The 14,212-nt window shown below is 39.1% G+C and overlaps 1 protein-coding gene across 5 annotated transcripts in view; it reads right to left on the bottom strand.

The window, feature by feature from the left end:
* Positions 1 to 14,212, bottom strand: part of LOC115214916 (adhesion G protein-coupled receptor L2) — a 331,915-nt gene that overhangs the window by 94,411 nt on the left and 223,292 nt on the right. For all 5 annotated transcript variants that reach the window (XM_029783980.2, XM_029783982.2, XM_029783979.2 and 2 more), the window contains one exon: positions 6,619 to 6,823. In XM_029783980.2, coding sequence (XP_029639840.1) covers positions 6,619 to 6,823 — 205 coding nt within the window. The remainder of the gene's footprint in view (positions 1 to 6,618; positions 6,824 to 14,212) is intronic.

Raw genomic sequence — 14,212 nt, 5'->3', positions numbered from 1 at the left:
GTACCGAACAGGCACTATTATGTAGTACTGAACAGGCACTATTATGTGGTACCGAACAGGCACTATTATGTGGTACTGAACATGCACTATTACGTGGTACCAAACAGGCACTATTACGTGGTACCGAACAGGCACTATTATGTGGTACCGAACAGGCACCATTATGTGGTACCGAACAGGCACCATTATGTGGTACCAAACAGGCACTATTATGTGGTACTGAACAGGCACTATTATGTGGTACCGAACAGGCACTATTATGTGGTACCGAACAGGCACTTTTACGTGGTACCGAACAGGCACTTTTACGTGGTACCGAACAGGCACTATTACGTGGTACCGAACAGGCACTATTATGTGGTACCAAACAGGCACTATTACGTGGTACCGAACAGGCACTATTATGTGGTACTGAACAGGCACTATTATGTGGTACCGAACAGGCACTTTTACGTGGTACTGAACAGGCACTTTTACATGGTACCAAACAGGCACTATTATGTGGTACCGAACAGGCACTTTTACGTGGTACCAAACAGGCACTTTTACGTGGTACCAAACAGGCACTTTTATGTGGTACCAAACAGGCACTATTATGTTTGTTGTTCAAAGTCACATGGTCAGCATCTGTTATATTTTTACAAAGAGTGTGCGTTTTCTTCTCATTGGTTTTGAGACCTATGCTGTTGGCTATTTGATTAAGTCATTCGGATTTGTCTTGTAATTCTCGAGGCATGTATGAAAACAAACAAATGGCATCTGCATAATCTAAATCTTCTAGTTGAGTTGTATTCCATTTTTGAGTAAACCTATGATCAAAGATGTTCCAGCTGCGACTTGTTTTTTTTGTACATCTCGAATCCCACACGTCCATCCATTTTCAACACAATTAGATGTGACCTGAGGCAATTTGCTATTTCTAGAAAGTCAAGCAACTATGAAGAAGTGGTGGTTACTGCTAAGTAGCAGTTATTAGTTCTCTGTCTATGTAGAGGATGGCTTTCAGATTCTTCCACTGTGTGTATGCATTTTTACATCTTCCTCAGGACTGAGAAGTCAGTGATACTTTTATGATAATCTCATAGCAGTGTTCTGAGAGAGTGTGGGTGTGTTTAGGAATAGTTGTACATCTAGAGGCAGGAATTGTCAAGGTTGGTGTTTGCTGCAGAGAAAAACTCTGCATTACACACATGTGAAGATGGTTTTGTATTTTGAGTACTTTTGTATTTTGAGTACTTTTGTATTTTGAGTACTGAATGTGCAACACAGACTACAACAACATTTCAATCATTGAAATACACTTATTTTTATGTCCTTTAAGATTAAAGGTACCCAAGTAACACTGGTATAATACAAGATGGATCTAATGCAGTGGTTCCCAATTTTTTTTCTCTGAGCTGCATTTTTGGAAAGAAAATTTGCTTGCACCTCACCAAAGGTAGAGAGGTAGAGAGTGGGGGACTAAAGGGAGATAACTGCAGATATGAAGTCAGAACTTTATTATTGATAACTGCCTCTTCCCATTTATAGAACCTAGTTACTATATTCTTAATTCTTGATATAATGCAAAAATATCACAATGATAAAATTGATTGATGATTATTTATAACTATTTTTACTGGGACTCATGCATGCAGTTACAAGTAATTCGTAATACTATTTAAAATCTTGAAATCATATTTAATTTTGTTTGTTCCTTCTCGAGCCACGCCTGGCTCATAGGGCCATTTTCCCGGTTTCCTTGGCATATAGGTTCCCCACCTGGACAAGACACCGGTCCATCACAGGTGAGCTGCAAGATGCAGGAGGAAAGAGAGAGAGAAAGTTGTGGTGAAAAAGTCAGCAGAAGTTCATCATTACCTTCTGCTGGAGCCACATGGAGCTTAAGTGTTTCACTCATAAACACACACATCGCCTGGTCTGAGGTTTGAACCCATGATGCCTCGACCGCGAGTCCGCTGCTCTAACCACTAGGCCATGTGCCCCCACCATATTTAATTTTAGCATATGAATTTTTTGAAACTGTATCTAAATGTTTGATTGTCTTTCAATCATTCTGCCTCACCTGCTTTCCTCATTCTTGCACCTTTGAGGCACGCTGCACCTTTTGGGAACCACTGACCTAACACATAGTTTGTACCGCTGTGAATGAATCCTGTAGGTAATTCCTAGTATTTTCCCCTTTTCCGAATGCGATAAGTTCACATTGCCTTTTGCTATTTTTGCTTTTTTTTTTTATTACTGATAAGAAAGGAGATGACGGACAGAGGGACAACTCGTAGGCTGCGGGGTCATTCCGAAAAGCTCTACCTGCGACGATTTCATCTCAATCGAAGGAGAGGAGCTTTCTTCGTCCGGGTTGCAGATCCGTGGAACAAGCTGCCAGACGATATGGTGAAGATGCCGACGACCGCTTTGTTCAAAGTCTCCCTTGACCTCAAGCGGCCCGAACTCTTTACATGAACACCAGCCTGTACTTAACTCCACGTCCCCCTACATGGCCTTGCTTTTTGCTTTTTGAGCCAAAAAATTAACTAACTAACTCCAATGGGCAATGAACTGTCGACTTTTCCAGTCAGTAGTCCAATAACTTATCAACCAGGCCAGTTGCAACTATTCTACTTCCTTTTACACTAAAAATAAGAAACTAAAGATAGAACCATAATCCTGATTATTAAAGATCTCTCTCCGCACATTCACACGATAAATAAAGAATGAGAAATTATTTCCAAATTAGACAGATGGAAAATGACAGTTCTCTAAATATGGTAAGACTTAATGATGTTTACATCTAATGGGAAGAAAATCTGCATAATCAGTTTTCACAATTGTGTGTATGTATGTGTGTTTGGAGCTGGTGTGTGTGAGTAAACAAACACACACACATATTATATATATATATATATCTCCATACATACATATTCACACACATTATCTTTTACTTGTTTCAGTCATTAGACCGCTGCCATGCTGGAGCACAGCCTTGAAGAATTTTTTTGTTGTTGAATGCATTGAGCTCAGTACCTTTTTTGTTTTTAAATCTGGTACTTATTATATTAGTCTCTTTTGCTGAACTGCTAGGTTATGGAGTAGTAAACACACCAACACCAGTTGCCAAGCAGTGGTGGGCGACAAATACAGACACAAAGACACACACGCACATATATATATATGCATATGTGTGTGAAGGCGCATGGCCAAGTAGTTAGGGCGTTGCACTCATGATTGGTAGATCGTAGGCTCAATTCCCAAACAGAGCAGAGCATTGTATTCTTGAATAAAATATTTCATGTTGCCCCCATCCATTCAACTGTAAATAAGTAACCCTGCAATGGACAAGGCTTCTGATCGGTGCCTGTTCGGTACCACATAAAAGTGCCTGCTCGGTACCACATAATAGTGCCTGTTTGGTACCACATAATAGTGCCTGTTTGGTACCACGTAATAGTGCCTGTTTGGTACCACGTAATAGTGCCTGTTTGGTACCACATAAAAGTGCCTGTTCGGTACCATATAATAGTGCCTGTTTGGTACCACATAATAGTGCCTGTTTGGTACCACATAATAGTGCCTGTTCGGTACCACATAAAAGTGCCTGTTCGGTATCACATAAAAGTGCCTGTTCGGTACCACATAAAAGTGCCTGTTTGGTACCACATAAAATTGCCTGTTTGGTACCACATAAAAGCACCAATGTAGTGCCGTGTAAAAGCACCCAGCACATACTGTAAAGTGATTAGTGCTAGGAAGGGCATCCAGTCATAGAAATCATGTCAAATCAAACTGGAGTCGGAACAGCTCCCTAGCTTGCCAGCTCTGGTCAAACTGTCCAGCCTATGGACAACACACATTTGATGATGATGATGATGATGACTGATACATACATACATACATACATACACACACAAACAAACAAACCCTAGTTACTAACCATGAACTATAAAAAAACATTTTTCAGCTTATCAAACTTCAATACGGGAAAAGTTGTTTTTTTATACCTACCACAGAATGATTGAAGCTTACTAACATCCTACATTTAGATGCTTGGATCATTCATTATTTCATATACATACATACACAGTGCAATCTGTGAGTGGAACAGTAAAAATATGCAAGACTTTTCTCAAGTTCCAAATGTGAATTTGTCCGTGTTAACTACATCCCAAAGAAGGAACCTTGTATCTTTGTTGGAAACTGGCTCCCTCCTCAGTGGAAGATTTATAATAATTAAAAAAATAGAAGAGACACATACATATATCCAGACTATGAATTCATATTCACACCAATAATAATTGGAGCACTAGGTTTTGTTAGTAAATGCTTCAAGAAGAATCTGGATAAGATGGGATTTTCAGAAAGAGAAATCGACCGGCTAATTCGTACATTATTATAAGTGTAATCTGTGAGTGGAATAGTAAAAATATGTAAGATTTTTCTCAAGTTCCAAATGTGAATTTGTCTGTGTTAACTACATCCCAAAGATGGAACCTTGTATCTTTGTTGGAAACTGGCTCCCTCCTCTGGAAGATTTATAATAATTAAAAAAATAGAAGAGACACATACATACATACATATCAGATGATTCAGGACCTCAAGTAACTAGAAAGTCTATAGGATCAGAAGTAGCCATCTCAGGCTAGTATGGAAAAGCAGTTGTAAAATATGAAAGATGATGACGAAGATGATAATACCATGTTCAGTTATAAATTAAATGCAAATATCTTGTAATCTTTAGAATGTCACTGAGTCATTATACTAACTTCTAAAACATGTCTGGAGTAGATTAATTCACAACTGCCCATTCCTCTACTGGTGGAAAAAACAGCCAGCAATTACAGGTTCAAAGACTAAGTAATTGAAATGACTTAATAGGAAATCAAATTTACATTGTAGACTTAACCTGCCACTTAATTAACCAACAGTTAATGAGGACCACACTCACACATGCAGAACATTTTTTGTTTTATTTTCAATGGAATCTACTTGTGTTTTTTGTGTGTCTGGTTTTTCTCTGTCACCTCAAATCTTATGGTCAAAGGTGTTCCAGCTATAACCATTCCTTTTCTTCTTCAGATTTAATATATATCTGAAATCGTATCATTTTGTTTCCTTCCTTTTAAGAAAGTAAGAGTGTAAATCATATGAGCTTTGACTGCTATTTCTACTAGTTCAAACGGTGACATAGAAGGTTCCTCATTACCTAGTTTATGTTGACGGAATTAATATTACAATAGCTTCTATATTCACAAAGCTTCCATACTAAGGGGCAGTGTGTATGTGTGTGTGTGGGGGCAATTTTGATACAGTCCCACAAAATGAGGATAGGTGATGTATGTATAAGTACAAATCATGTAATTATCACCAGATAATGCTGTATTTTACTGGCGGCTGCAAATAACCCAGTTTTTAAGGCATTCAAAGTTGTAATGTAATACTTTGTAATGTAAATACTATAACAAATGTAATATCTTGTGCATCGTGTTAATATGTTTGAAACAAAAGTAACACGAGCACTGTTGCATGCCAAAATACACTTTACATTTTGAAAATCTGTGAATAGTTTATAGTTTTGTCATATTAGAAAGAAGGGGCTGGAGGAGTTAGATATTTCACTAGGGTCTCATGTACTAAGAAGTTAAATGCTTTCTTAATGTCCACTTTTCCACACTTGCATGGGTCAGATGGAATTTGTTGAGGCAAATTTTCTACAGCTGGATGCTTTTCCTGTTGCTAAGCCTCAACTGTTTCCAAGCATGGTAATATTTTCTCCTAGCTAGACATGGATTTCAAAGAAGACTGGATGGAGACACAATCTCACTTGAATGATGACAATGACGCTCCTTTTACAATCATCATGTGATATCTGTACAAGGAAACATATTCGCATATGAGGAGCTTCTTTCAGTTTCCATCTACCAAATTCACTCACAAGACACTTCTCCAAAATACTGTGCTGTGCAATGGGACTGACTCAAAGACTACATGGTTGGAAAGCAAGCTTTTTAACCATGCCTGCACCTAAGCCGTTCTTGAAATAGAAAAGCTTTTTATTTCTATGTGAAGATTTGAGTTCAGTAACTGGAACCAACCACTGCTTAAAGAGCTGAACTTCCTCCTATTCCCTACAGTGGATTTTCTGTTACCCACCCTATCAACAGACATTCTCAAAAAATAAGACATTATCTATCATATCATGAATATGTCTGAATTTCATACATTTACTCAATTAGGAAAAAAAAAACAACACATACATAGAAGTTTATTCTGACACAGGCTAATTTACACATTTACACACACACAGAGGTTAATTCAGATAGTCATACGGGCTAATTTAGACATACACACTCATTGAAGAATCCAAGCAATTGCACTCAAAACCAAGATGAATGGCAATGTTCTTGCTGTCCGATATACAAGCCAACTGTATGGGAGGATCTAATTAAGACTAAGAGACACACTCAGGTTGATTCAGATACACATACATACATCAATATACACACATATGCTAGCAAAAAACCATTTATACATACATAAATGTATAAAAAATACAGTGCCATAGAAAATAACAAATGGATGGAAGAGGAGTGATTAAAAGTAGTTAATACCAGCTGTACTCACCTTTCACGTGCAACGATATTTGAGAGTTTTGAGTGACACTGTATATTCCACCCATCTACTTGTGCAAAGAAATTGCATTGGTTGATGGTGAACCTACCATAGTTGGCACGGGTTATTCTGATGATGCCATTGTCTCCGCAGTCCAGCGTTAAGTTGTTTTTCTCACATACAAAGGCTACCATTTCCTCTGTTTGCATCCGTTCAGCTGCAGTGGAGAAATGGATATGATATAAATGTATATATATAATATATGTGTATATGTGTTAATATGTGAAAATAGCATTAATGGAATGAAGGGTATGAAAGCTGGACATTTGGATGATATGAGAGGTTACAACAGGTAGAGAAAAATTCAGAAGATGGTGGACAAAATGTAACCCCATCACGCCCCCCCCCCACAAAAAACCCTTCAGAGATGTGAATTGTACACTGAAAAAAAAGGAAAAAGAATTAGACTGACATCTTGGGTGAATTTTCTTATCAAACTAGAGTAAGAAAGAAATAAGGAGGTAAAAAGAAACAATACATGCTTAAGGCTTGTGTGTGAGTATATGCATGTATGTATGTATGCCCAGAGAGAGAAAGAGTGAGGGCAATAGACAGGGAGAACAATAAATTGATAGGCGAGCAGGTGAGACAAATGGTTTGATAGAAAACAAAATAGAAAGGCAAAGGTGCCATCATTTCAACATTTAAGCTTACCTTACTAACATGGGCTGGATAGGTTAACACTATTACATATTTACATTTGTCTTGAACTAATATCTTATTGTGAGGACCAACATTGTTCAGTTTCAGTTCCATCCCAGTAGTCATTATCCTTTTGTATCATAAGTCTGTCGCAACAAGATGTTTCCCTCCACACAATAATTCTGCACAACAAAACCCTTTGTTGTTGTTGTTGTTCATCTGAAGGTCAACCCCCCTGGCACCTGTGCAGGTGGCACGTAAAAAGCACCCACTACACTCGCGGAGTGGTTGGCGTTAGGAAGGACATCCAGCTGTAGAAACACTGCCAGATCAGACTGGAGCCTGGTGCAGCCCCTGGCTTCCCAGAACCCGGTCGAACCGTCCAACCCGTGCTAGCGCGGATAACGGACGTTAAACGATGATGATGATGATTGAAGGACAATGATGCTGCAGTCATGACCATGGCATCATTTTTCAGACAGTGTATCTAAAATTACATCATCCGGTGTGTTCTATTCTAAAGACATAATTTAGGGAAAATCTTTTCCACACCTTCTGTTACTTCAGCAGCAATACTCTTGTTATAGTTGTCCAGGCAACAGAACTTATCAGCAAAATTTTATGCAAACCATCTGAGCAGTCCATGGATCTTTGGTTTCCTTTCCCAGGTGGGAACACTTCTCATTTATGGAATAATAATAATAATAATAATAATAATAATAATAATAATAAAAACATTGTGTACAGTGCTCAGGTGCACTACAACTCATCTAAAGTGTATATATAATCAGATGTAGTTTCGGCGGATTTCGGAAAGCATGAGGGCCTTAAAGGATGCAGTGTCATGCAGTCAACAACTGACGCAGGCAGTTTGTTCCATGCTTCAGCAACTCTGAGCGGAAAAAAATGTTTCCGAAAGTCATGGGAGCTGTGTTGTTTTCTGACTTTATAGAGGCTTTTCTGTCCACAATGTCAGGAAGAAGACACAGTTTTTCTTGTTAGCTGACTCAGTTCTAGATCTGTGGTATGTCTTTAGAAAGGCTCTACATTGACACAGTTTGAACTACAACCTGTGAAATATTCAGTTTTACCACTGGTATTTGAGGTATCATCTCTCCATCCTTTTTCTTAATCTAATCAATCTTAGCAAGGGAAATGCTAAACCAGTAAAGATATGAACTGCAAAATTGTAGGCTCTAAACACGCAACCAAACTGATAATTTAGAGAAATAGAGAGGAAGAGCAAAGTGGACGAACAGTGAATAATAATATTAATTTTTTATAAGGTAGGAAGTTTTATATTGAAAAGTGTGAGAAAAATGATATTTTCATGCTTCACTCAAGAACATTACTACCTTGTCTTGGAAAAACTACCTGTGGTGTACATGTGAGGAAAATTATATACACATCCGATCGTGGCCGTCCGCCAGCCTCATCTGGCACCTGTGTCGGTGGCACATAAAAACACCATCCGAGCGTGGCCGTCTGCCAGCCTCGTCTGGCACCTGTGTCGGTGGCACATAAAAACACCATCCGAGCGTGGCCGTTCGCCAGCCTCGTCTGGCACCTGTGTCGGTGGCACATAAAATCACCCACTACACTCTCGGAGTGGTTGGCGTTAGGAAGGGCATCCAGCTGTAGAAACACTGCCAGATCTGACTGGCCTGGTGCAGCCTTCGGGCTCCCCAGACCCCAGTTGAACCGTCCAACCCATGCTAGCATGGAAAACGGACGCTAAATGATGATGATGATGATGATGATGTATGCATTGTTAAGGTGTATGTGTGAGCGAGGCAAACAAACATGTATAAAAAGAACAAGTACAAGCATCCCCATCATTACAGAAACTATTTAAGAAATTCTCTTCTTACGGATATTATAAAGAAACTGTAAACTAATAATTCTGAGATACAGTCTGTAATTCTACCTTCAGAGAAACTTGGGTAAAATTTAACAATTTTAAAAGCTAATATTTCTTTATTACCCATAAGGGTTTACACAGATGGGGACAATACAATGATTTGGGGTTATGTGGATGAAATGGAATTATTTACAATGAAATCGAATGAATTATTTACAATGAAATCAAATGAGTTACAAGAACAAACGAACAAAAAGGGACATATGAAGTCAAAAGAACAGGATAGCCGACCCCACGAGCCCTGTTATTTTAACTGAAATCTTTTGGTAAGTGATCATGGCGTATTCATGCAAGATCTTTCACACCTAGCATCTGTGCAACACGCATCCATCTTTTTTTGAATACAGACTCTGACAGACACATTTTCTCTAGCCCCACCTTCCTTTTCAGATGGAACTTGAAAAAATGTGTGTAGGAGCTAAACTTAATGTTTATCAATGTTAAAGGGGAAAGTTTACGAAAATAAAAGACGAAGGCAGGTGGAGTACAAACAAACAAATGTATTAGTATAGCGCTCAGGAATCGAAAAAGTCTTTTACGTTTCGAGCCTACGCTCTTTGACAGAAAGATACACAGAAAAAAACAAGGAGAGAAAAAAAATGCGTGTAGGAACTAAACTTGATGTTTATTTACAAAGCTTTGATGCAGGGAAACAACACAGCCATATTGAAAAATATTAAAGTTTGCAACATTTACAGTGGAGGCAATATGTGACAGTAAAAACAAAATCAGATCAAATGCTCCCTCAGAGTTCATAGTCTTGTGAGCTACATGGTGACCTTAATAGTGTTGCTGGCATTAAAAAAAACACCCTGTACATGTTGTAAAGTGGTTGATGTTAGGAAGAGCATCCAGCCTTAGAAACCATGCTAATGTAGACATTGGAGCATGATGCAGATCTTGGATCCATTGCATCCTGTCAAACTCTACAACCCATGTCAGCATAAAACATGGATATTAAATGATGATGATGATGATGTTCAATAAAACTAGTTTGTTGAATATTTGACTTTATAGATCTGTGGTGGTACTTAAAATGTTTCCTCTCTGAGTGTATTATTGCGGAAAAAGTTATACACATAAACAAAAAGACAAAACTGAGATTTTCTGGATGTGCTTGCCAAGTAGGACTTTCGTTTCTAGTAAAGTAAAACCATTATGTGCTGGTCATATGCAATTAAAGTCCCTACTTACATATCAGTCCCAAAATCTAGGGGCTTCTGAAGGTTATGCTAATAATATGAACATTCATATAGGAAAGCCTTTTCCAACTACTTTACAGCTTTTTCCCTGCTGCCAAGAGAAAGTTTGCCAGGCAATAACAATTTCCAACTATGTATTGCTCCTATTAGGCAATGCACCATGCTACTTAGTAAACAGGTTATTCGCTCCAAGGCAAGCTGGCAGAAACGTTAGCACGCCGGGTGAAATGCTTAGCGGTATTTCATCTGCATTACGTTGTGAGTTCAAATTCCGCCGAGGTCGACTTTGCCTTTCATCCTTCCAAGGTCGATAAATTAAGTACCAGTTACGCACTGGGGTCGATGTAATCGACTTAATACCTATGTCTGTCCTTGTTTGTCCCCTCTGTGTTTAGCGCCTTGTGGGTAATAAAGAAATAGGTTATTTGCTCCAGCCAGTGTATAAAGGTAGTGACAGCTAACTTCAAAGCATATCTGTTAAAACAACCCATAAATGCAGTGCAGTAGATAACAAAGCTGAACTGTGGGATGAAGTGAAATCCTCAACAACAAATGATTCTTTGGCAAAACATATATGATCAGACTTTATCTACAGATTTTCCAAAAGCAGAAAATCTACAAGTAAAGTTCAGCAAGATATTGTCACCCTGGCAAGTGATATAAAGTTTGAAGAAGTCTTAGAAGATTATTTATTTAAGATGCTAGGTTCCTACAGAGCAGTGCTCCACGACTGGTATGTCACAGCACACGGGTGTGCCACGAAATGATGCTAGGTGTGCTGCAGTGTAAGCTGAATATAACTTTTTTTCCCTACACTATAACTTATATTTTTAGTTCAGGTGTGCTGCCGAATTTTGAAAAGAATATAAGTGTACGACAAGTGAAAAAAGGCTGTGGAGCAATGTTATAAAGAGAGTTTATCTTGTGAGGACCAGATGATTTTAACACAAGAGCAAGCTGCAGGTTAAGGAGGGGCTGTAGAAGCTGTCCTGTTCTGTTTACTTCAGTTGACAACTTACATTGAAATCACATTCACTTAAAAATATTTATAAATGATTAAAATATTGTTAAACAAAAGCGAAAATAGAAACATTTTTCATTGTCAAGTCACTGTATAATCGAAAGGTAAGAGTTACTTCCCTTTCAGGGTCAAGTTAATTTCGGAGACTTTTCCCATTGTGTACCGTTTTGGGTATTCATACCCTGGAAACCTTTAATATCTTCACAACTACTTATCTGATTTATGCAAAATTTGTTTCATTCCGTTCATATTTATATTTCAGGGGAGATTTTATCCAAAGTATTTTCCCATTATGCGCCAGTTTGCTTGAGTTACATTGCAAGCAAGCAAGATTCAATCTGATTTTTAATGTATTATAGATATAAGTATGTGTGTGTGTGTGTCCCACCACCATTTGATAACTGGTGCTGGTGTATTAACGTCCCTGTAACTTAGTAGGTCAGTAAAAGAAACTGATCGAAGTAGTTCTAGGCTTAAATATAGGTAATGGGGGTCAATTCGTTTTAGTTGCCATAGTGGTCTGTGTGCCTCAATGACCATGAGTGATCACATAGGGGTTCCCTTGTTGGTGCAGATGGTAGTGATACTGCTTGTAGTCATAATGGATAGCAATGATAATAGTATTGCCCATGGTGAAAGCTGTGATGATAATACAGTAGCGACGGAATTTGAAGTAAAGAGGCAAGTGTCGGAGCTATTTGTAATAGAGGTTGTGGTTAGGATTCTGGTGATGGTGGTTATGGCCGACGCAGGATGGTGATGATTGTGACTGCGATGGCAGGAATGTGATAATAATGAAGGAATTGATGCTGTTGGCTGTGGTTCATAGTTATGATTGGTGGTGGTGGTGGTAGCAGCGGTAATGTTTTCAAGGTAGAAATTACACGGTGGCAGCAGTGGCTGTGATGAAGAAGACAAACGAATGCTGTTGGTTATGGTTGAAGTTGTTGTGATGGTGATTCTGGTCGAGGTAGTTGTGGAGAGTGGTGGTGGCTGTGGTCGATGATGAAATGGTGGTGGTGGTGGTGAAAGGGAGTGTAAAGATGTAGCGGCAGCGATGGTGATTATGCTGATGTTGGCAGGTAGTTGAATTTTAATGAAGTTTCCTCACTAGAACAATCAAAAGCAATACACCGTCACCTCGTTTTCGTCTCTCTCTCTCTCTCTTTCTCTTTCTGTCTCGTTCCCTCTCTCTTTCCTCACTCCTCTGCCTAACACATTTCTTTCATTTTCTTTCTTTCACTCTCCACCTTCTCCCCTCCCCTCCCCCTCCCATTAACTCACTCTACTATTTCACCACCTTGCACCTCAGCATCCCATTAGAGCCTCATGGCAAAGCCCTCGTTAACAAATCTAATTAGCCACAGCAAGTAATTAATAAGTGGAGAGGCATACTGAATTTCCTATGCCTCCCCTCCACTGAACCACACCCTCTATTCAACCCCAATTCTGCCCTGCCACTACTCTTCCCCCACTTACTCTCCTACCAAACCCCCAGATCAAATCAGTTGCTTTCTGTTAATAATTACGGCATGTTCGGGAATGCTCAATAGGGAAGTTTGCTTTCAATATTTTTCATATTGAATTTTGAAAGAGAGAAGTTACTTGTTTCTTTAATTGTTTTCCTCGTCTATTTTTGTTTTCATTTTGTCAAGATGTTTTAATAACGATGATGATAATTATAATAATAATCATTGCTGCTGCCAGCACAAACCTTTCTTCACATTTACTACTTATCATTCACTGGAGCAATTGGGCAAAATGGCTTTCGGTATTTATTCCATCTCTTTACATTCTAAAGTTCAAATCCCATTGGGACTGACTTCGCCTTTCATCCTTCTGGGGTTGATAAAGTACCAGCAAAGCAGAGGGGTCAATATAATCAACTTACCCCTCTACAACCCAAATATCCAGTTATGTCGTGGAGGCGCAATGGCCCAGTGGTTAGGGCAGTGGACTCGCGGTCATAGGATTGCGGTTTCGATTCCCAGACTGGGCGTTGTGAGTGTTTATTGAGCGAAAACACCTAAATCTCCACGAGGCTCCGGCAGGGGATGGTGGTGATCCCTGCTGTACTCTTTCACCACAACTTTCTCTCACTCTTACTTCCTGTTTCTGTTGTACCTTGTATTTCAAAGGGCCGGCCTTGTCACTCTCTGTGTCATGCTGAATATCCCCGAGAACTACGTTAAGGGTACGTGTCTGTGGAGCACTCAGCCACTCACACGTTAATTTCATGAGCAGGCTGTTCCATTGATCGGATCAACCGGAACCCTCGTCGTCGGAACCGACGGAGTGCTTCCATCCATCCAGTTATGTACATATTCTTTTATTCAATTCTTTTACTTGTTTCAGTCATTTGACTGTGGCCATGCTGAAGCATCGCCTTTAGTCGAACAAATCAACCCCAGGATTTATTCTTGTAAGCCTAGTATTTATTCTATTGGTCGCTTTTTGCTGAACTGCTAATTTACAGGGGTGTAAACATACCAGCATCGGTTGTCAAGTGACGGTGGCGGTACAAACACACACACATATATATATATATATATATATATGTATATATATATATATATATATATATACATACAATGGACTTCTTTCAGTTTCCGTCTACCAAATCCATTCACAAGGCTTTGGTTGGCCTGAAGCTATAGAACACACTTGCCCAAGGTGCCATGCAGTGGGACTGAACCTGGAACCATGTGGTTGGGAAGCAAGCTTCTTACCACAAAGCCATGCCTAGAAATTATTATTTGT

Source organism: Octopus sinensis, linkage group LG8 (assembly GCF_006345805.1).
Source record: "Octopus sinensis linkage group LG8, ASM634580v1, whole genome shotgun sequence".
Classification (NCBI taxonomy): domain Eukaryota; kingdom Metazoa; phylum Mollusca; class Cephalopoda; order Octopoda; family Octopodidae; genus Octopus; species Octopus sinensis.
Note: the sequence above shows the minus strand (reverse complement) of the source record. Positions and strands in the feature narration are given on the sequence as shown.